Source organism: Otolemur garnettii, unplaced genomic scaffold (assembly GCF_000181295.1).
Source record: "Otolemur garnettii isolate 467f Iridium unplaced genomic scaffold, OtoGar3 scaffold00024, whole genome shotgun sequence".
Lineage (NCBI taxonomy): Eukaryota > Metazoa > Chordata > Mammalia > Primates > Galagidae > Otolemur > Otolemur garnettii.
Window position 1 is genome coordinate 1,773,907 of NW_003852419.1, and position 23,677 is coordinate 1,797,583.

Genomic DNA, 23,677 nt, shown 5'->3' on the forward strand with positions numbered 1-23,677 from the left:
ACATTTTCTTTCACAGAAGCACTGTTTTGGAGAATGTTTATGTTACCACCATTCAAAGCCCTGATACAAAAATATTGTCTGGACAGATGGAGGCAGTGTGGTCCAGTAGAAAGAGCCTGGCAAGGAGTTGGGAGTTAAGCCCTCAGCTAATGTTAGTAGTTATTAGGTAGGATTTTACTCTTGGTCAGCTGTGTGAATTGGACAAATTACCTGGTCGCTCTAGGCTGTAATGTAGTTTTCCGGCTTAATTGATTCTCTCTTTTTTTTGAGACAGAGCCTCAAGCCGTCCCCCTGGGTAGAGTGCCATGGTATCACTCACAGCAATCTCCAACTCCTGGGCTCAAGCGAGTCTCCTGCCTCCACCTCCTAAGTAGCTGGGACCACAGGCGCCCGCCACAACGCCCGGCTATTTTTTTGGTTGCAGCCATCATTGTTGTTTGGAGGGCCCAGGCTGGATTCGAAGCCGCCACCTTAGGTGTATGTGGCTGGCACCTCAGCCACTTGGGCCACAGGCGCCGAGCCATAGAATAAATTTAAACCCTGTAGAAGTCAAACAAAATACATCTCTGGCCAGTCTGACTGAATGCACTGTCAGTGTCCCCCCTCTGGCTGAGAGTGCACAGTATGTCAAGTCCTTGGCAGTACCTAGGGAGAGGCCAGGGGGAGAATCCTTGTTTTATTGTGGTTTTTTTTTTTTTTTTGGTAGCGACAGAGTCTCACTTTATGGCCCTTGGTAGAGTGCTGTGGCATCACATCGCTCACAGCAACCTCCAGTTCCTGGGCTTAGGCAATTCTCTTGCCTCAGCCTCCCAAATAGCTGGGACCACAGGTGCCTGTCACAACGCCCAGTTATTTTTTGTTGTTGTTGTTGCAGTTCAGTCGGGGTTGGGTTTGAACCTACCACCCTTGGTATATGGGGCCAGCGACCTACTCACTGAGCCACAAGCACCACCCAGGAGACTCCTTGTTAAGCAAAGACAAGAAAACATGGGGCTGGGCACGGTGGCTCACGCCTGTAATCCTAGCACTCTGGGAGACCGAGGCAGGTGGACTGCCTGAGCTCACGGGTTCAAGACCAGCCTCAGCCAGAGTGAGACTTTGTCTCTAAAAACAGCCGGGAGTTGTGGCGGGTGCCTGTAGTCCCAGCTACTTGAGAGGCTGAGGCAAGAAAATGGCTTGAGTCCAAGAGTTTGAGGTTGCTGTCAGCTGTGACTCCATGGCATTCTACCCAGGATGACAAAGTGAGAGTCTGTCTCAAAAAAAAAAAAAAGAAAAAAGAAAAGAAAAGAAAAGAAAGAAAGAAAAAAGAAAAAGAAAGAAAGAAAAAAAGAAAGAAAAGAAAAAAGAAAACTTGGAAGTAAGGTGGTTTCTGTGCTGTAATGTAGGAAGTAAAAATTTGAAAAACTACTTATGCTCATTTGACTTATTTGTTAAATCACCGTCAAATTGAAGTAGTAACTGATTTGGGTGTCACACACAGGGTTTCTCTCCCCTTTTGTTTGTACTGTAGAAAAGAAGATTTTCTTACAGTAAGGGAGTTTTGAGAAGAGTTAATGAAGTAATATTTACAAATCTCCTTAAATGAAGACTAGGCATTCAGAAAGGAGAAGTTTCCTAAACTTAGTTTTAAAGACTCTAGTTAAAATTTTGGTGGAGGTCTCTCATGCACTGCTGGTGGGAAGATGAACTAACATATTTCTTTTGGAAAATAACCAGGCAATGTATGTTAAGAAAACCTACAGGCAATAACTCACAGTCACACGCACTCATACACACAGATTCCTATACACTTTGTATATACACATGATCATGCCTTGGAACATCATCTATGACACTAAAAAATGAGAAACAAACTGGGTGGCTACCAACAGAATGATGGTTAGGTAAACTTAATGACCGAAGCGTCAGGTGACCAAAATACGCTACTTGCAACAAATGATGTTTTCAAAGATTTTTTTTCTTAAATCCAAAATAGGCAAAACTATTTTAGAGATGCACAGGGGATAAAACTAGGAAGAAAAGCATAGAAATAATTATCATAAAAAATCAGGACAATGATAACCCTGGAGGAATGATAGGGTCGAAATTTTTTTGTTTTAAATATTTTTCATTAAAATTTTTTTTTTGTGGTAAAATATACATAATATCAAATTTACCACCTTAACCAATTTTCAGTGTACAGTTCAGTGGTGTTAAGCCATTCACGCTGCTGTGAACCAATCTCTAGAACTCTCTTCCTCTCATAAAACTAAAACTCTATCCCCATTAAACAATTCTCCATTCCCTCCTTCCCTTATCTCTTGGGAACCACCATTCTCCTTCCTATTTCTATGAATCTGACTACTCTACCTGCCTTCTGTAAGTAGAATCATACAGTATTTGCCTTTTGTAACTGGCTTATTTTACTTAGCATACCTCCTGAAGATTCATGTTGTCGCAATTGTCGAAATTTCTCTTCTTTTAAAGGCTGAATAGTATTTCAACATATGTACATACCACATTTTGTTTACCTATTCATCATCCCTCAAAGAATACTTGAGTTGTTTCCACATTTTAACTATTGTGAATAATTCTGCCATATACATGGTTGTATAAGTATCTCTTTGAGACTTTGCTTTCAATTCTTTTGGGTATGTATTCAGAACTGGAATTGATGGATTATACAGTAATTTCATTTTCAATTTTTTTGGAAGAAACACCGTATTGTTTTCCACAGTAACTGTACCATGAGTAGCTTTTAATAATAATAATAGCAAATGCTTTTATGATACCATCCAGTGGAAAAAGGGACGCTACAACTTATATACATAACATAACTTTGCTAGAATAAAAAAAAAGCAAAAAAGGAAAAAAGATGAAGTAACTACATAAAACTGTTAACCAACAACAGTGGTTTTCTACTGGATTGTGGTAAGAGTAGACTTTATTCTCATTTTCTAAATTGTGTACTTGACTAATTTTCTATGAGAAGCATATACTGTAACGATAATCAAGAAAAAAGGTGAAATAATTTAGTAGGACACGTTTTTCTTTCTGGTCATCACATCATCCATTCCACTTAATCTGAATAGCCCATTTAGTTCACTAAGTTTAATGGAACACAAACACACACACATACACTCTTTTTTTTCCCTTTTATAACCAAAGAGACAACTGAATTCATTTCTGAAAATGTTTAAGTCCAATGTAACAGTAATTCCAACTTTCAACCACAGTAAATAAGTAATCCAGAGCTAGAATCTGCAAATAGCAAGGGTGGCAGACTGGGCAGTGATCAGGGACTGCCCAAATCCTCTTTCACTGTGCCCATGGCCAGCCTTTCTAGGCCAGTGGTAGACTCCTATTCTTACTCTGTTTCTGGCCTGGTCAGCTTCATTTTCCTTCAGTGGTTGGTAAACTGCCTTAGCATCATGAGAGAGACAGTGAATTGGATCAAGGAGGAAGGAATGGGGAAGGAAGGGACTTGAAGGATTAATGAGCTGATTTCCAGAAGGTTTTGACATCTTGGAATGAAAAGCAGCCTGTAAGAGCTGAAGCCCAGTCCTCCACTCAGGCTGTGCTGCCAGCTAACTATTCATCACCAAAAATTCCCCAACAACTCCATGGCTATTGCTTAATCACCCCATATAAATCCCTATTAGTCTTGCAAAGTTAAAACACAAATATATGACAAAAGTCTTCACATTATGTACCCTCAGTTTTAGGGTCAAAATTTTAAACCTGAATTGGTTATCCAATGGCTGCAATGCTTTTTTTTTTAAAACCTTCTTTTGGAACAAAAGGACAAATAAATGACACATCCCCTAATATTTTTATACTTACTGGATAGAATGAACTCAGGCTAATGATCAAATAAATTATGGAAAGAGAAAGGTGTTGGTGCTAAAACTTAAGCCAACTTTTTTTTTGTGTTAATATTAATTTTTCATAGCTTATACTTGAAAGACACAGAAAATTTTTAGTAGGCTCAAAGGAACATTATTCCTCTCTCATGCATAAATTACTCAGGACATAAAGGAGCCTCTTCAACAGCTGAATGTGGAACCCTCCGCATTGTAACATCCTCATGGGATACCAAGAGTAAAGGCAGGGTCTGCTTTGAGAAGAGACCCTTAGGATCCAAAGGAGCTTCATTTGAGCATGGAGTTAACTAATGTAGACAAACATCCCCCAGAGCAAGAGGACCTCAGGGACAGGGCAGACACATGGCGGGCTGAGGCTTCACCACTTAACGCAGAAATCTACATTTTCCTATTCAGGAACCTCAAGGTTATCCTGTCAATGATACGGATAATACAGAAAAACTGATACATAACTTTGGAATGTACTGTGCTTTGGCAGTATGTTTTCCTTCCAAACTCTATTCCAGGCTCTGAACACATCTTGATTAATACTTGCAAAGTGCGTTGGGGAGCAAAAGGAAGCCTACTATTAGAAACCATCTACACACCACCCACGACGTGGAAAGTTCACACTTGGATAATAGAGTTGACTGTACTGGAAACAGAAAAGTGGCTTTCCTGGACTCTAGGCAAGGAAGGTGGAAACCCAGTAATTGAAGTGATTCATGCCTTTGTTTTCTAGGGCTGAAAAAACCACTGAGAAAAATGTTGTCTTCAGGAGGCTAAGAGCCACACAGAAGGCAAATAGTATAAGCTTAGGGAAATAGTTTATAAGTAAGCAACTCCTACTTTCTAAATAAAATGCAGAAAACAAAAATCAGATATAAAATGAGAGTTCCAGTGGGTGGAGTGGCTCAGACTGTAATCCTAGCATTTTGGAAGGCTGAGGTGGGAGGATCCCTTGAGCTTAAGAGTTTAAAACCAGCCTGAGCAAAAGGGAGCCTCCATCTCTACTAAAAATAGAAAAAAATTAGCAGGGCATTGTGGCAGGCACCTGTAGTCCTAGTTTCTCAGGAGGCTAAAGCAGGAGGATCACATGAACCCAAAGGTTGCTATGAGCTAGGCTGACACCATGGCACTCTAGCCTGGGCAACAGAGTGACACTCTATCTCAAAAAAAAAAGGGGGGGGGAGTGAGAGAGAGCTCCAACTTAACTTTATTGGCATTTCAGATACTAAGGAATTTTTCCATAAGTATCCCTGTCCAAAGACACGAGTGCTGAGATAATCAAGACACACATATCCATACATTAGGAAATCCACCACTGACTCTGCTGTCAGTGGTGCTGTCACTGTGTGGCCTCTTCTCTGCCTTACACTTTAGGTTCCGTAAATGTTGACTTTCTTTCTTTCTTTTTTTAATTAAATCACAGCTGTGTACATTAATGCAATCATGGGGTACAATGTGCTGGTTTTATAAACCATTTGAGATATTTTCATCAAACATAGCCTTCACCACATTTTCTTAGTTATTGTGTTAAAACACTTATACCCTACACTTAGTAAACTGATTTCCTTATAGTTCTCCAAACCTCCCATACCATTTCATATTGCTACATCTCTGCTTGCACTACTGCCTAAGCCTGGAATTCCCTTCCTGTCTTGGCCACTTGGCAAAGTTCTACTCATCTCTTCATGGCCAGGTTCAATGTTAGCTCTCCCTGACCCTCATCTAGGCTCCTCACTCCTGTACCTGCTGCATACATTTATTATAACACTTGATGTGCTGAATGAAAATTATTTATTTACATATATTTCTCACCTCCTGGAAGTCTTTGAAGCCAGGACTAGTTCTTCCATATCTTTGCATCCCCACTCTTAACACAAAGGCTTGCATGTAACCTAGGCTCAATGTTATGTTGTTGAGTTAAAATGATTTGAAACTTCACACTGCCCATTACTTTACTTGTCATATGAGGTGGGAAGAGCACATTTTTTAAAAAAATAAAAAAGAGAGACTTTACATTAGACAACCAATATACTGACTCTTTTTTATTCTTCTGAAACAGAGCCTCAAGTTATCACCCTGGTTAGAGTGCTGTAGCATCACAGCTCATAGCAACCTCCAACTCCTGGGCGCAAGCAATTCTCCTGCCTCTGCCTCCCAAGTAGCTGGGACCACAGGTGCTCGCCACAACACCCAGCTATTTTTTGGTTGTAGCTGTCATTGTTGTTTGGCTGGCCCGGGCTGGATTCAAACCCACCAGCTCAGGTGTATGAGGCTGGCGCCTTAGCCACTTGAACCACAGGTGCCGAGCCTAATATACTGAATGTGTACTATAGTGTGGAATGTAGTAGTAGGTCCTCTTCTAAACTTACTCTGCTGGAACCTACAGAGGACAAACAGGGGCCCTGTCCAACTGCTATCAAAGTCCCATCTCACAGATTTTAAACATAGTCTTACAAAGAAGACTCCCTGTATATTAACTGAGAAAGTCTTTGTAGCCCATCTCTCATATAGTAAATGATCTAAGTTCCAGAAGAAATCAACCAGGGCAAGGATGAAAAAGTAAATGTTTCCATCCTTCTTTGCCTTCCTGATTCACTCTGCCTTACTAGCCTCCTGAGAATGGCAACTTCCACCCCTCTTCCTGTTGGCACCCTGCCTGCCCCTCAGTGTCTGCTTTGGGCTTACCAACCTCTAATCTCTGAGCTGCGATAGCACCTGAGGTTTGTACCTCATGGATTAGTCACTTACTGCCTTTCACTGTTATATTATCTAACGCAGAACTGCGCACATAGCAGGTATTAATAAAAACAAGCGGATTGGTGGGCAGATAAAAAGCTGTATTGTGTGCCTGCCCTTCAGTCACTCAGCAGTTTCAGAAAAATTGTCGAAAAAATATTTTTCTTTCTTTACCACAACCCAAAGTTCTAAAAGGATAAATACTCCAATAAGTTTAGGAAACTCATGCCAATGTCTTTTAAAACTGCCTGCAACTAGAAACAGCAATTCTCCAATGTATTCGTAACCCCTGATAACTCCTTGCCCGTGTGTGGGGTTTTAACATACCTCTTGGCCAGCCAGAGTTTGGCTTTGGTACAAACAGTGATGTCAGCCAGCTCGTGCTGAAAGTCTGAATTCGTTCTGTGTTTGGAGTCTGAGTAAGCTTGTAACAAATGGAAAACCTAAACCAAAAAAGAGAAAAAACAATATTCTGGTGTGAAAATACATTTTTCCTAAATGCTCAGTTCCTTCCTTTTAGGTTTCCTCAAAATTCCCCTCAAAGAAAACAGACACCTGCAAAACGTGGTTCTGGTCTCTCTGCAGAAAAGCATGTCGGTTTTGGAGGATGCAGCGGTGGTGAGAAACCTCCATACTTAATCCATCCCTGTGCTCTGGGTTTCTTACACAAATCGGGGATGACAATTGTGACCAAACAATTATTTGCTATAAGAGCTTATTAGATGCAAATTATCTATAAATTGATTTCAGCAAAGAAATGCAAACATCTTTACGTTTGCAGTCTCATGTGAAAATAAACTGTGCCTTTTACAGCCAAAGTCTTACCATAGGAAAAATAAATTGTCTTGAGAGTCTAAACTGGCTTACATGTCTGGTGTCATCAGAACAGTGCTGGCTAAAAAAGCAGGCTAAACTAATCCTTGCCTTTGCAAATATTGGGTAGTGATGTTTGTAACTAGTGAGATTTTTGGGCAGATCTTCCCCTGCATGTCAGGAGTAAAGGAGCAATGCCCTGTTTTCTCACACGGCAGTATATAATAGAATTAAGTGCAGTACTAGAATTAAACAGAGAAAGACAGATCCTGGTCTCCCTCTAGCTGCCTATATTTAGGATAAAGGCTACAGTTCTAGCAGACAAGTGACACAGGCTGTGTGCAAGTGTGTGTGTGTTGGATTCAGACTCAGCAATGACATTCACAAGGCTTCTGTGAGTACAGACCAGCCACAAAGAAAGAAAGAGAATGACGATATAGTTGAGATCCCTGACCTTAGCTAGTGCCAAGAAGAAAGATGTTTGTCAGCCGAGTCCTACAGTCATGGGCCCCCTCCAAACCAAGGGGAAGAGGAAAGTGGAGCAAAGTAAGGACAGATAAAAGTACAGAGACTCTTGAAAGTCTATTTAACAATACAGTAGAACCCCTGGAAGTTGACCCACCCAATACTGTAACAAACTGGTCAACATATGGAGGTGGTCAGCATTAAGGAACTTCCACTGAATACATGTGATATATATCCAGTCTATGAAAATTAGGTCAACTTAAAGAAGTGGTCAATTTAAGGAGGTGGTTCGACTATGGAGGTTCTGCTGTATTTGTTTTCTTTCCCTACTATATCTTTTACTAGAGCTGCAGATGATTCTCTCTAAGCAACCAGATTCAACCACTTCTTCTCTTTTTGTCCTGTCAATGAGAAGCTTACAGCAGTGAAATAATTGGAGTTAGATATGAAAAGAGATAATGAGAAAATTAAAAGGCCAGATAAAATCGATCCAGTGTCATCAGACCCTAAATGGATGAACTGGCAGATTTTACCCGTTCGGACATCTGCAATTACCAACAACGAATACATGCCAAGCACCTTCTGCTTAGAGAATCAAAATAAATTTTGATTACTTTGCTGGATGTAACCACTATTTTTTTTCTAAACAGAAGTAAGTGTATAGGAGGATGCACATGAGTCTTGATGTGGAGACTAAAAATGTTTTTTATCATAATGCATCTGTAATTTCAGAAGCAACAGATGAAATGTCACTCCTTTACCACACACCCCCCAGGGACTGAAACCACTCGTAGAGTCTGGAGAAATGGGTCTGGCTGGGGCTTCTGTTCTTATGTGGTGACTGTCAGAGAGAACAAATACTTCCCTCAGCCTGAATCCCCACTATCCTGAAAGAGTTGGCAAAGTCACTAGGCCTTGCTTTACTTTTCTCCCCAGCTGCACAAAACCAACCATCAGGGTTTTTCATGGTGTCACAGGATTGTAATTAATCAGCAGACACCAGCAAAATACATGACTTTGGAATTTATTTGTAAAGAAAACTGTGAGATTTTCAAATGCTTCTCATTTAGAAGCAATCACTTCAAAAATAACTCTTGATGGATGTTTAAACTTAGTCCTATATTTGCTCACCTTCTTTGGCAAAAACAACACTGTTTTTGAAACGCTTGGTAGCTCTGGTTTATGAAAATCAGCCTACGGGTCCATCAATTCTGTCACCTTGGGCACAAACCTGACAACCATTGTGATCCTGGTTATTCACCAGGAATGGAGAGTGATTTACATGGAATGAATGGAGACAGGGGTACACTTAGAAGAACACTGGTGGAAATAAGCATATTGAAGAAACAGCAATACAAATGAAAGACAGGGTCAGAGAAGTCAAGGAAACATTTGGCAGGAAAAGAAAAGAAGAGAAGACAAGAAGGGGAGAGTGAGAGAAGTTTAGTAAGCAAATAGATGAAATACGTTGTTTTTTAGATAACATTTTTCTATATATAATTAATGAAAATATCTGAATACACAACTACTCTCAAGTGACATTTTGAATGTCAGGTTAAAAAAAAATGAGGTCATCTTTTGGTATGAGGTCCAGACCTAATGCCAGGCCTTCTGGAACTGAGATCCAAGGTCAGGCCCAAGAACTCCTGCTAGCTACCAAGAAGGGTCATTTCTCCAGCAACTCTTAAAGGATGGCACACACAAGGCAACTTCTCCTCCTTCCGCCCTTTCCTAAAGCTCTGGTCCAAAAGAACTTCTGAGAAAGTGGTCAGGCCCAGGCCTGGGATAATTTGGAAACAGCCTGTAACACAGGCCTGTACTAAACAGCCTGTAACATAGGCCTGTACATAGAAACCAAAGCTGCCAGAACCAGGAGGATGATTAACTGAACACAAATGAAAACTCTGAGAAGTATAGTGTTATTTTATGTGTCCCAAATTTGTAGTAAGATTCAAACATTCACATAGCAGATGCTTATTAAATAACTTTTATTACCAGATGCTTACCTAGGGGCAGTAGCAGAGCCCAAATAATCCTTGCTCTCCTGCAGCTTACAATCTAGTCATGGATAAATGGGAAATCAACAGCTTCCCTGAGCCTGCCTGGTTGTGATTTATAACCTGTGTAGTAGCACTACCATCACTTTCCCTTTAATGCTTGACTTCACCCAACACGAAGTGGAACCCCACAAGCTTCAGAACTGATGTGCATATTTGGTGCTTCTTCTTACATTCACTCCTTTAGGACACATTCACCTGGGTTCAGTGAGTTGCAGTAGGTACCAACTTGTGTCTTCACAGTGGAGACAGAGCTGAGTAACACTGCACCCCTCACTGCAGAGGATTCCTAGTCTGATGGAGGAAGCAGGAAGGCTAGATTAGTGGTAAGAATGCAGCCATGTGGGAGAGAGTAGAAGAGCACACTTTGGAGATGGACAGACATGGGTGTAAACTAATTACCAGCAGTGGGGCTTTGGGCAACTCAATGTATTTCCCCCCTTGGTAAATGCCCTATATTATCTATGTTGGAGGACTGCAAAGAGATTTTTTTTTTTTGGAGACAGAGCCTCAAGCTATCCCCCTGGGTGGAGTACCATGTCATCACAGCTCACAGCAACCTCCAACTTCTGGGCTCAAGCGAGTCTCTTGCCTCAGCCTCCCAAGGAGCTGGTGCCCGCCACAACGCCTGGCCATTTTTTGGTCGCAGCCGTCATTGTCATTTGGCGGGCCTGGCCTGGATTCGAACCCGCCACCCTAGGTGTATGTGGTTGGCGCCTTAGCCACTTGAGCCACAGGCACCGAGCCGCAAGAGATTTAAAGTATATATAAACTACTTGATATACACTAGGCATCTGTTAAAAAAATGTTGGTTCTTGTCTGTATTTTGTCTGTTCTCTCCCTTCTAGTTCCATTCCAAAAATAAGCAGTTAGAGAAGGCTTTGCAGAAAGACTGACAATATATTTGGCCTTGAAAAAAATTTCTTGCTGGAATTGAAGGAGGATTATGCAAATGGAAGAATGAATTTAAAAAAATATAAAGGGTATTAAAATATTGGTATTGCCAACAAAAAGAGCAAATCTTAATTTAAACCATGGACTTCAGTTAATAATAATGTGTCAATATTGGTTCATTAATTGTAGCAACTGTATCACATAAAACAAGATATTCATAGTAGGAGAAAACTGAGGGGAGGGGTCGGGGAGAGTAGTACATGAGAACTCTCTGTACTACAAGATCAATTTTCCTATAAATCTAAAATTGTTCTAAAAAAATAATTGATTAACTTTAAAGAACACTGGGACTGCTTGAGAGTGAGTGGCCCTGTGTGACAAGCACAGCCGAGGTGTTCACGGGATGTTGGGAGGCACAGCTGGACAGAGGGGCTGAGTCAGACTGCGAAGGACCTTAAAGGTAAAAGTAAGGAATGTGTATGTTGTTCTGAAAATAACGAAGATCTCTTCAGAGAGTGCTCTTGGGTGATGAGGTCTGCAATTTGGGGAGAAAAAACAGGGGCAGTGGGGAGGCTGCAGCAGAGGGCAGGATGCCCAGCACTAATGCAGTAGTCTAGACAAGTACAGGAAGGGTCAGACTAGAGGCTCAGAACCAACAGCCTGTGGGCCCAAAGTGGCGGCAGATGTTTTATTTGGCCTGTGCAATACTTTTAAACCAACGATTATGAATCAGGAGATTTCATATCATAATCATCCTAATTTTCAACAACTTTGGAAAAATCTTAAGATCTAGCTATAGTGGCCCATTTTCCAGCAGGGCAACAGTCACCTGGCTGGAGCTGAGCAAGAGCAGCTGGCCCCAGAGATGAGAAAATTCACTGATCCACCAATATCCCCCCTACTGCATGTGACTCTGGGTGCTAAGGTGAAGTGGTAATGCCATTTATCATCATTTTGGGGCTTTTTCTTTACCTTTTGTTTAACTTTTGGAAAATTAAGAGGAGAACGAAATATTTACTGAACCCAAATCTCTATCAATAGTTTGAAAACAAGCAACAGAGAGGCCCACGTGTTTATACTCATCTCCCTAGGTTCACTTACCTGCCTGATATGGGTAGGACTGTGATCTTGTGACTGCCCCCAGCCCCAATCTAAACTCACCCCAATCTAGATTATAGTGGAACAGAGACTAGAGCAGACATTTGCAAGACCCTCTGGGGGCTAAATAGGCAGGTCTTGGCAACTGCTTTAGACATGGAGTTGAGGGTCAGGAAAGAGACTCTGAACTTGGGCAGCTGGTGAATAGGGGCTTCTTTCATGAGAAATCCTAAGAGAACGGGGAGCTGGTCTGGGAATAAGGGAGGGAGGTTGGATAAGAGAGGGGAGTTACTCCGGAGGCTGACATAGGAGGACTGTTTGAGCCCAGGAGTGTGAAGTTGCAGTGAGCTTTGATGACAACACTGCACTCTAGCCTGGATGATAGAGCGAGACTCTGTCTCAAAACAAATAAACAAACAACCTCCCCCGCCAGCAAAACACCCAGGAATTCTTGTGAGGTGAAAGGGAGCTCTATTAAAACACAGTAATCACACTGGGACACCCAGGGAATGGATGGGTATCCTTAGCTATAGTAGGTCCCTTGTAGAAAGGTTAGTGTCATGATGATCTTAAGGGTGTCATCAGCCAAAGAAACAGGAGAAAGCTTTGTTGCCCCAAGTTACAAACCACTCAGCAAGAGACTGAAAGCACACACGAAACAACCCGGTGTAAGCCAACACCATCACCTGTGACCACACCACAGGCATGGGCTGCTGAGAGGACAGGGCAATCAAGGAAGCAGCTGAGAGGAGCGGGGAACACGCTGCGGGGGATGCCCGGGCGAGGGCTAGGTTTCTTACCCCTTAGATGCAAGCCTTAATGAAACTCTCTGAGGAACTGAGAAAAGTCTGGAGAACCTGAAAGCAGTTATTCTCCCTTCCCCCACTCCAAACACAGGGAGACTAGAGGGGGCCCCAGGCATCTGCGCTAACTGTAAAGGTTCATTTTGGTAGCTTTGTAATGCTCTTTGAATAAATGCCATAGGCTTAAAAAAAATCATGAGGCAGTTCCCTGAAAAAACTTGCACTGCACCAGTAAAATATGTCTGGTTTATGCTGCAGAACTAAAATAGCGACTTGTGTTAGACAAGACGGAGATGATGTATGGTTGTTTGGAAATGCAACACCGAGATGGGTTTTCCTCTTCACCAAGCATGGCTTCCAGGCAGTTTCCCCCTTATAAAATCAACAGCCGCTGAACTCCAGAAACCAGCAGGATCTAGCAATAACAGGACAAGGCTGGGCAGGCCATGAAAAAGGACAACTCCAATAGGAAAAGAGATGTTCACTTCAAAGGTCGGATTTACATGGGGTGAATGTGTCATAATCATTATCAGTCCCAAACTCTGAAGATCAACTGATCTGTTCACTTTTGCAAATACATATGTATTTTATGTGTATGAGACCAAAAGTCTCACTCTGTCACCCAGGCTAGCGTACTATGGCATCAGCCTGGCTCACAGCAACCTCAAACTCCAGGGTAAGGCAATCCTCCTGCCTCAGTCTCCCGAGTAGCTGGGACTACAGGTGCCCACCAATTTTTTTTTCTTTTTATTGGAGATGGTGGGGGGTCTCATTCTTGCTTAGACTGGCCTCGAACTACTGAGCAGTTCTCCTGCCTCAGCCTCCCAGAGTGCTGGGATTGCAGTCGTAAGCCACTGCCCTGGCCTACTTTTGCAAATATATTTTCTTAAAAACAAATTCTATTTTTTTCTTTTGTTGTATGTAGACTGTGGGCGAACGCTGATGACCCTATCACAGTCATCCAAGTAGAAAATTCCTTTATCTGCCATTCTGCCTACTCTTCTCCCTGCACTGCTCCAACCCCCACAGCTAAGTCAGTGCCACATTTTTCCAAGCTCAGTGTTTACACAGGATTTTATTTCGGCTGGTGAAACATCTGTATTTTTTCAGGGACTTAAATAAATGATCTATGCCGGGAATGTACAGTATAGGGTGATGTCAGGCCCCCTTTTTTTCTGGATTCACTGGGCAGAACAGGCAAACATTGTTTCAGCCTGCAGTTGGGAATGTGAATATTTACTCTGCGGACTTAATTCATACAAACAGAACTGCAGGCAGGCAGGCAGGCAGAAATATTTTATGGCTTTAAGTCAGACTGGAAGTGGGGGAACTGACAGGGGGATGGTTGAGGAAGGAATCTAAACTTTCTAATTCACAGAAACGAGCCTAATCATATAACTGCTGGGAAACGGATACAGCAAAAATTATTTAAAAGGCAGATTGTGTTAATATGTGTGGGGGATGGGATGGACAAGCAAGAGACAGGAAAGTTCTCTGAGTTTCCCAGTATGTGGCTCCTAATCATTACAGTAAGGTGGAGGACTTGTTTCCTGCTTCAGGCATATTAACTGGATCCCCAGCTAGACCACAGCTTCTCAGTCAGAAGCACCCCTCCTGCCTGACTTCCACAATGCAGGGCACCCTGCTTGCTGGGGATATGTACCCGCTGATGTCATATGGATGCAGCTTAATGTATTGTTTTTTTACTGACAGCCCATCTGTTACGAGTCTTGGAGGGTCAGTATGGGTTAGAGAAAGTACCTGGGGATACCTGAACTCCTCAATGCGGTCATTCCCTTGAAGAAAGGGCTTAGTGGGCGCCCACATTTCCCCATGAATCTGACCCTATGCTAGAGGACAGGCCAGGAAACATTCCATGTGGTTGCTCCCTCAGACCTCAAGCTGTTTATCAGAAAAGAACACATCCTTAGAATGGTCCTGGTAAGTTCTCAAAAGTGACAACTTTCTGTGTTGTGTACTTGCTGCCAGGACAAGGACGCTAATTACAAAGTGTGATAACTTCCTACCTGACTCTGATTTGGGAAGAGAATCATAGGAAATAGGCAATGAATATCCTTCAGGACGAAAAGGTACAAAAACACACAGCATGTGGGAGCCTGGAAATTCACTTTGTGTCTCAAATCCATCCCCTCCTTTCTATTAACATTCCCACTGTTCTAACTCAGGAGCCAAAGACCTTGCTCCCGGATGAAAAAAACAACTTAACTGACCAGTCGCTGTGTCCAATGTTTATTTTAGACACAGCTGTCAGAGAAATTTTCCTAAAGCTGGGCTCTGATGATACCCTCCCAAGTTTCAACCTCCTAAATGATTTGCTGATCACTGAGAGCTCAACCTACCTTCCTTGTGCTGCTTCCTATTTCCTCCACTTCATGAACCTAATCTTTGATCACAAGGGACAATTCCCCCTTCCAGACAACTTACAAGTGCTTTCCTGTTCAGGATGTTCCTTCTATTTCTCCCCCTACTGTTTCCGACTCTGCTACTGAAAATTCCATTTGTACCATAAGGCCCAGCTTAAACAACACCTCCTCCATAAAACCTTCCTCAGCTTTCACCAACTACCCCCTACCCCCACCGTAAGACTCTCTCCTTTTCTCCTTAGTGCCCCAACAGCTCATTGGATTTTTTTTTTTTTTTACTTTTTAAAGCCTGTCATCATGGTTATCAACCTATAATCTCCTTTCTTAGAGTATACCTCTTTGAAGGAAAGGACTGGGTCCTGTTCTTCTTCACAGCTCCTGGGTCCAAAGAATTTGCAGCTCTGTCTGGCAAGGAGAGGGCTCAAAAAACAGAGCACTTATTAATTCGGAATTCTACTGCTCCCCCACCAGGGCTGGTAGGAACAGAACCTGCATTCGCAGCAGCAGCTGGGGTATAAAAGCCACCTCTCTAAACTCCCCACATGAAGGTGTTAGAGAAAGAGTAATAACAAGAGAGTGAGTATACATCTGTCTTAGATCATCTCTCGCCTGCTGCTCCAAATTTTATAATTTAATTAGGAGTCCCATCATACAGAAGAAGCATCAAGGGCCCTGAGTTGCTGGGGGAAGGGCAAGGGTTAGAAAGTGATGTCAAAGGTAGTCAATCTCAACCCAATATAAAAACGAATGCTTGCATGTTAAGAATTTAAAACTTCCTAAACACTGACATGATCTCTGTTCTAACTAAAGAGTTCTTCAGACACATTTCTGCCTAGTCCAAAGGTAGTAAGTTATCTCAACTGACTGTTCAGTCAGTTACAGATTCTACAGTTCTACAGGAGTAGACCTCCTTGTTCTACTCTTTCTCTACTTCTCACTACTATACTTGACTAGTCTAAAAAAAAAAAAAACAAAGAACACAGTCATGCTTCTGAAAACCTATGTATAATATTTTCTAAATCATAAATTTATTTATAAAACAAATCTCTGTTTAAATTCTTTAGAAGGCTTATTATACTTGATTTATCTTTTCTGGGTAGTTGAAGATCCAGATACACAATTAATTTTTTAATTTTTTTTATTTTATTTCCTTGCTTATTTTTTATTTCTTTGCTTTTTTTGGTTGTTGTTGTTGAGACAGAGTCCCACCCTATGCCCCTGGGCAGAGTGCAGTGGCGCCCTAGCTCACTGCAACCTCAGACTTGGGCTGTGGGCATCCCGCTGCCTTAGCCTCTGCAAGCCACTGGGATTACAGGCACTCACTGGGGTGCCCAGCTGGGTTTTTCCTTTTTTTCATGCGGTGTCTCGCTCTTTGCTCAGGCGAGTCTCAGATTCCAAGCAATTCTCCCTCCTCAGCCTCCCACAGTGCTGGGATTACAGGCATGAGCCACCATGCCCGGCAAAACAGTTAATTTTTTAGTGTATATATTTAAGGTAGATAGCATAATGTTATGAGAGATATACAGTAAAATGCTTATACTATAGTGAAATTTATTAACATATCCATCATTTTACATAGTTAACCATTTCGTGTCCTGCATTACCCTTCCCCCAAGGCATGAGCAACTACAATCTACTCCACAAAAATCCTGACTACAACATGCTATCAGGAACTATTGTCCTCACACCTTACCTTAGAGCTTTTCACTTGTTCATCTTCCTTATTTACTATTTTCTGTCCTTTGGCCCACACCTCCACATGTCTTCCCACCATAACCCTAGTAACCACTGTTTTATTCTCTATTTCTATATATTTGTCCCCTGCTCTCTCCTTTTTTAAGATTCCACATAGAAGTGAGATCATGAAATATTTTTCTGTTTCTCACTTTTTTCACTTAGCAAAATGTCCTTGGGGTCTCTTTGTCCTATAGTAAATAGCAAGACCTCCTCCTTCTCTAAGGCTAAATAATACTCTACTGTGCGTATGCACAGGACATTCACCCATGATGGACACGTCAATTATTTCCATATCATGGCTACTGTGAATAACACAGCAATGAACACAGGAGTGCAGGTATCTTGATGGAAGTGGTGATTTCTTTTCTTTTTATTTTACACACACACACACACACACACACATATATATATATTATTGTTGAGGATTCATTGAGGGTACAGAGAAGCAGGTTACACTGATTGCATTTGTTAGGTAAAATCCCTCTTATAACTATGTCCCACTATAAGGTAGTGATTTCATTCCCAAAGGATTGCTGGGTCATATAGTAGTTCCATTTTTAATTTCTTTATTGACTTCCATACAGTTTTCCATAATGGCAACACCAATCTACCTTTCTGCCAACTGTGTCCAAGGGCTCTCTTTGCTCCACACACTTGACAACAATAACTATACGAACAGGTATTAGGTGGTATCTCACAAAAGTTTTAATTTGCATTTATCTGATGACAGTGATATTGAGAGCTTTTTCATATACATGTTGGACATTTTTATTTTTTATTTGAGATAGTCTCACTCTGTTGCCTAGGGTACAGTGCCATGGTGTCTTTTAGGTGCTGGGATTACAGGCGCTTGCTGCGGTGCTCCCCCCTGGGTTTTTCACAGCAACCTCAAACTCCTGGGCTCAAGCAATCCTCTTGCCTCAGCCTCCTGAGTAGCTGGGATTACGAGCACCCACCACAGTGCCCAGCTAGTTTTTCTATTTTTAGTAGAGACAGGGTCTTGTTCTTCTTGCTAAGGCTGATCTCGAACTCCTGAGCTCAAGCAATCCACCTGCCTCAGCCTCCCACAGTGCTTGGGCACAGGTGTGAGCTAACGCACCCAGCCCATGATGACCCTTTTTGTATCCTCTTTGGAGAAATGTCTACTCTAGTCCTTTGCTCATATTTTAAGAAGGGCTATATATTTTCCTTCTAATGAGTTGTATGAGTTATTTATAAATCTTGGATAATAACCCCTTATCTGAAAAATAGCTTACTAATGTTTTTCCCATTCTGTAGGTTGCCTTTTCATTTGAACAACTGTTTCCTTTGCTGTGCAGAAGCTTTTTAGTTTGACATAGTCCTTTTTTTTTTTGAGACAGAGCCTCAAGCTGCCACCCGGATAGAGTGCCTAGAGTGCCGTGGGATCATAGCTAACGGCAATCTCCAACTCCTGGGCTCAAGTGATTCTCCTGCCTCCACCTCCCTAGCAGCTGGGATTATAGGCACCTGCCACAATACCTGGCTATTTTTTGGTTGCAGCTGTCATTGTTGTTTGGCAGGCCCGGGCTGGATTCGAACCTGCCAGCTCAGGTGTATGTGGCTGGCACCTTAGCTGCTTGAGCCACAGGCACAGAGCCAGACATGGTTCATTTTTATTTATTTTTACTTCTGTAACCTGACCTGTTGGTGTGATATCCAAGAAATCACCAGAAGGACAATGTAAAAGTTTTCTCCTACGTTTCCTTCTTAGAGTTTTGTGGTTTCAGGTTTTATGTTTAAGTCATTTCCCCATTTTGAGTTGATTGTTGTGTAGAAGAGTCCATTTTCATGTAATTTTCCCAGGACAATTTATTGAAGAGACTATTGTTTTCCCCACTGAAGACACAGTTCATTTTAAAACAATATAGAAAAATGGAAGTTGATAGTGGCATAAATGAAACAAAATTAGTCAAAGATTAATACTTCTTGAAGCTGAGTAATGGATACAGGATTCACTATATTATTTATATATATTTAAAATTTTCTATAGTATAAAATTAAAAAAATTTTCTTTTAACATTTAGAGAGGAAGGAGGGGCTGGGTGTGGTGGCTCACGCCTGTAATCCTAGCACTCTGGGAGGCCGAAGTGGGTGAATAGCTTGAGCTCATGGGTTTGAGACCAGCCTGAGCACAGGCTAAAAATAGAAAAACTAAGGCAAGAGGATCGCTTGAGCCCAAGAGTTGGAAGTTGCTATGAAGTGTGATGCCACAGCACTCTACCGAGGACAACAACTTGAGACTCTGTCTCGAAATAAATAAATAAATAAATAATAAGAGAGGAGGGAGGGAAGAAGGGAAAGAGAAAACAGCTAAGTGTATAGGGCACAAAGACACATCAATACAGGAAGAACTTATGATCTAGTGCAGGAAATAAGATATGTACATAAATAATTGAAATTCAATGTAGAAAACAGTAAGTGCTACAAGAATGATAGAAAATAAATGTTCTAGAAATAACCCCCCTGGAAATTTTGCATATGGAAATAAAGTAGATAATAAACTGACATTTAAACTATAGCCAGAGATTAATTTATTCAATAAAGAATATTAAGGCAACTAACAAGTTCCTTTGGGAAATCATATAGTTGGATCCCTACTTAAAGCCTTGCACTGAGATAAATCCCAGGTGGAGAAAAAAAATCAATGTATTATAAAAAAGAAATTATAAAAATGCTAGAAGAGAGCTAGGCGCCTACAGCACAGCGGTTATGCCACCAGCCACATACACTGAGAGTGGTAGGTTCAAACCCAGCCCCAGCCAGCTAAACAACAATAACTATAAAACAAAAAATAGCCGGGCGTTACGGAGGGTACCTACAGTCCTAGCTACTTGGGAGACTAAAGAAAGAGAATTGCTTAAGCCCAAGAGTTTAAGGTTGCTGTGAGCTGTGATGCCATAGCACTCTACCAAGGGTGACATAGTGAGACTCTATCTCAAAAAAAAAAAAATGCTAGAAGAGAATGGGAAAATGTTTTATATAAAACATAATAAATAAAAGGGTTATAATTTAAAAATAATGAGTTTTTAAAGAATGAATAAGGGTTAGGTGCAGTGGCTTATGCCTATAATCCTAGCACTTTCGGAGGCTGAGGCAGGAGGATTACTTGAGGTTAGGAGTTTGAGACCAACCTGGGCAACATGGCGAGGCCCTATCTCTACAAAAAAAAAAATCAAAAAACTTAACCAGGTGTGGTAGTGTATAGCTGTAGTCCTAGTATTAGGATTGCTTGAGCCCCAGGAGTTCAAGATTACAGTAAGCTACGACTGCACCATTGCTCTCGGTCTGTACTCACTGGAGAATGTGTCTCTTTTTTTTTGAGACAGAGCCTCAAACTGTCCCCCTGGGTAGAGTGCCGTGGCATTACAGCTCACAGCAACCTCCAACTCCTGGGCTCAAGTGAGTCTCTTGCCTCTGCCTCCCAAGTAGCTGGGACCACAGGCGCCCACCACAATGCCCAGCTATTTTTTGGTTGCAGTCGTCATTGTTGTTTGGCGGGTCCGGGCTGGGGATTCAAACCCGCCACCTTAGGTGTACGTGGCTGGCGCCTTAGCCGGTTGAGCTATAGGCGCTGAGCCGAGAATGTGTCTCTTAAAAAAATAACTAAGGCCAGGAGCAGTGGCTCACGCCTGTAATCTTAGCACTCTGGGAGGCCAAGGCAGGTGAATTGCCTGAGCTTAGGAGTCTGAGACCAGCCTGAGCAAGAATGAGACCCCTCTCTACTAAAAACATAAAAACTAGCTGGGTGTTGTGGTAGGTGTCTGTATTCCCAGCTACTCGGGAGGCTGAGACAAGAGGATTGCTTTAGCCCCAGAGTTTGAGGTTGCTGTCAGGTATGATACCATCAACTCCAGGGCAACAGGGTGAGACTGCCTCAAAAACAAAACAAAACACCCCCTCAATAAATTAATTAATAAGAAACCATGAATGGGAAAAAAAATATATATATATGTAAATACGTCAATATAACAACAGAAAACTTTTGTATAGTAAAAATGACTACAAATATTAAGTAAGTAAAAGCAAACCAGAGGTAAAATATTTGCCAGTTCCCCTAAGGAATAAGGCTTGTAAACTGCTAACAAAGCTGAAAGTAACTGAATGAAATACAGCAGGGATTTCCAAACTTTTCAATTCATAGCACTTTTTAGTAACTGACTTATTTTTAATGCCCCTAGGCCAAAGGGAATAGCTAATAGTTCTACTTATTAAGTAGTTAGGTCAGAACAGCCGAATAAGTCTTTATGCCCTGAAAATTAATAGCCATGTGTAAAAACAGTATATATATAGAAATGAAGTATTTATCTTTCATTCTTAAATAACTGTAATTACTAGAGGGATATATGTGCCTGTTGGATACTTCATAACTTCCCACACCTTGGACACTCTTTGGACTCCACCACTCTCACTTCTGTTTCATGCTGACCTTCTCATGGTACTTGCTTTTTATCATAGCAACTACCAAATGCTGAACTTTGCAAAGATACAGCATCATCAATAGGAATATAGACTGAGCTAATGTTGATAATTACAAATTACTTCATGCTAGTTGTTTACATAACATCTGACAGAGAGCATATACTTTGGGAAAGAATGATAAACAATTCACAGATGAAATACAAATAGCCAATAAACATGAGAAAATGTCAATTTCATTAATTTTTAAAGAAGTGTGATAAAATAATGGTGTTTTGGGTGGGGCAGGTTTTGGCTGGGGCTGGGTTTGAATCTGCCACCTCCAGTATATGGGGCCGAAGCCCTACTCCTTTGAGCCATAGGCGCCACCCAATAGTGTTTTTTTTTTAAACCCATGGACTTGGCACAGAACTTTTTTTAAAAGATTCAATTAATAACTGAGTAAGAAAAAATAGATACTTTCCTTCATCAGTGGTGGACATATAAACTATCACAACCTTTTTGGATGACAATCAGAGGAGCTATGTTATGGTACATACATATTTTCTATACAAATGGTGTCCAATGGAGTTGGACAAAGCAGGAACTTGGAAGTCTGGCATTTGTTATAAAAATGGAAAACATGTACTTTCTTCAATCTTGTAATGCCCACATCTAGGAGTTTATTTTAAAGATACACAGGTGTGGGCAAAGATACAGATGCTCAAAGGAAATCTTCAGCAGCACTGATTGTAATAGGAAAGTTTAGAAACAATCAATACAGGACCAAGTGAAAAAAATCATGGGGTCATCCTATGAGTATCCTGTCATATATGGCCAAACCATACAGTCATTAAAAAGAATGTTGTAGATTTATATAGACAACAGGAAATATCTCCAAGTCATGTTATTAAGTGAAAAAGGAAGCTTCAAAAATACTATGATCCCATTTTTACTGGCACCAAATTAACAACAGGGGGATAGAATTTTAACATTCACCGTTGCGTATGTCTGTAATTTAAAAAGTTTCACAGTAAGAATACATTTTTAAAAACTTGGAGGGGGTAGATTTTATCCCAGGTGTGGATTTATATAACTACAATTAAGGTTCACAACTGTCCTATCACCACAAAGGAGTGTATTACTTTTGGAGTCTGAAACAATAAAAAGTAAAAGGGTATTATTGCTTTTTATCATGTATTCTTTAACTCCATAATCACTATGAAAATTTACATACTAATTACTGGGAGAGGTGACTGTGTGAATACAGAAATCAAAGAAAAGGAACTTTGATATTCCCAAGGCTCCTCTCTAGTCTCCTCCTTTGACATTTCACTTCTGTGCCCTATGTGGCTTGAGGCTCAGAGGAGAAACCCAGTGAGGCCAGAGAAGGCTGTCCACTGGGAAGACGTATTATAACAGCATTCTCGAGAGCTGGAATAGTGTCTCCAATGTCGTCTCTTTAGCAAAAAAGGCAAAGGAAATGTAAAGTTCTATTAATTTAAATTTTCCAGATTTTAGAGCAGCTATAAAATTTGCCTTGTAAAAAAAGTCTGACTCACAGAAAACTGTTTGGCATTCAGGATCTGGTCTTCAGGCTGGTTATGTGCATTATTCCAAGCTGCCCAGTGAAGGGGTGTGGGGCAACTGGACTTAAGAATTGCACCTAAAGGCCTGCAGACCTAGGCTTGGGCTGGAGCCAGCCTTAGAAGCTTGCTGGCTTCCAGTGCACTGTGGGAACAGACAGACTCTTCTCTTTGAAAAATGAAGATGGAAATTTTTTTTGACTCTTTCGGTTGCAGCTTATTTCAAAGGTCATCAAAGTAAACAAAAGGAAAAGACTGTGAATCTTTAAAAGTCAAAAGTGACAACTGTTTATAAAGTGACTGTTTATATTTTCACATGCAGGAAAGAAAATGATTCCTCTAAGTCCCTAGGAATAGAGATTTAGGTGGCTGCCCCTCACCCTCCCCCAGTTTATTTGTTCATCTGCCACTCAACACCTCCAGCAGTGAGATCCAAGAACATCTGCTGCATCCATTTTATGCCAAATTATTAAAGTCCACTGGATGGCTGGGGTTTGTGGAATAAATCAGGCAGTCTCTTAAGCAAAAGTCTTTCTACCCCTTATTGATAACTTTGCCTCTCACAATCCTGCCGAGTATGTGTAATATCCAAAGTCATAGAGATAGACTGTAGTAAGGTCTCTGCAAATCTTCAGCCCAGCTGCCTTAGAGGTCAGTTTTGTTCAGAGAATGGTGACTCTGTGAGAAGTAAGTGAAGTAAGAGGCCAGTGAAACCAATCCTTAACAGCTTTATTGATCTGTGAGAATGATTAAAACCCCTTTGACTTTTCTGAGTTAAGCTGACAATGAACTTGGGACAATCATTATGGATAAGCTTCTTTTTTTTTTTTTTTTTTT

General features: G+C 41.2%; 1 protein-coding gene across 3 annotated transcripts in view; it reads right to left on the minus strand.

Moving 5' to 3' along the window:
• THADA (THADA, armadillo repeat containing) overlaps positions 1-23,677 on the minus strand; it is a 331,550-nt gene that overhangs the window by 87,496 nt on the left and 220,377 nt on the right. For all 3 annotated transcript variants that reach the window (XM_023512128.1, XM_023512127.1, XM_023512129.1), the window contains one exon: positions 6,915-7,030. In XM_023512128.1, coding sequence (XP_023367896.1) covers positions 6,915-7,030 — 116 coding nt within the window. The remainder of the gene's footprint in view (positions 1-6,914; positions 7,031-23,677) is intronic.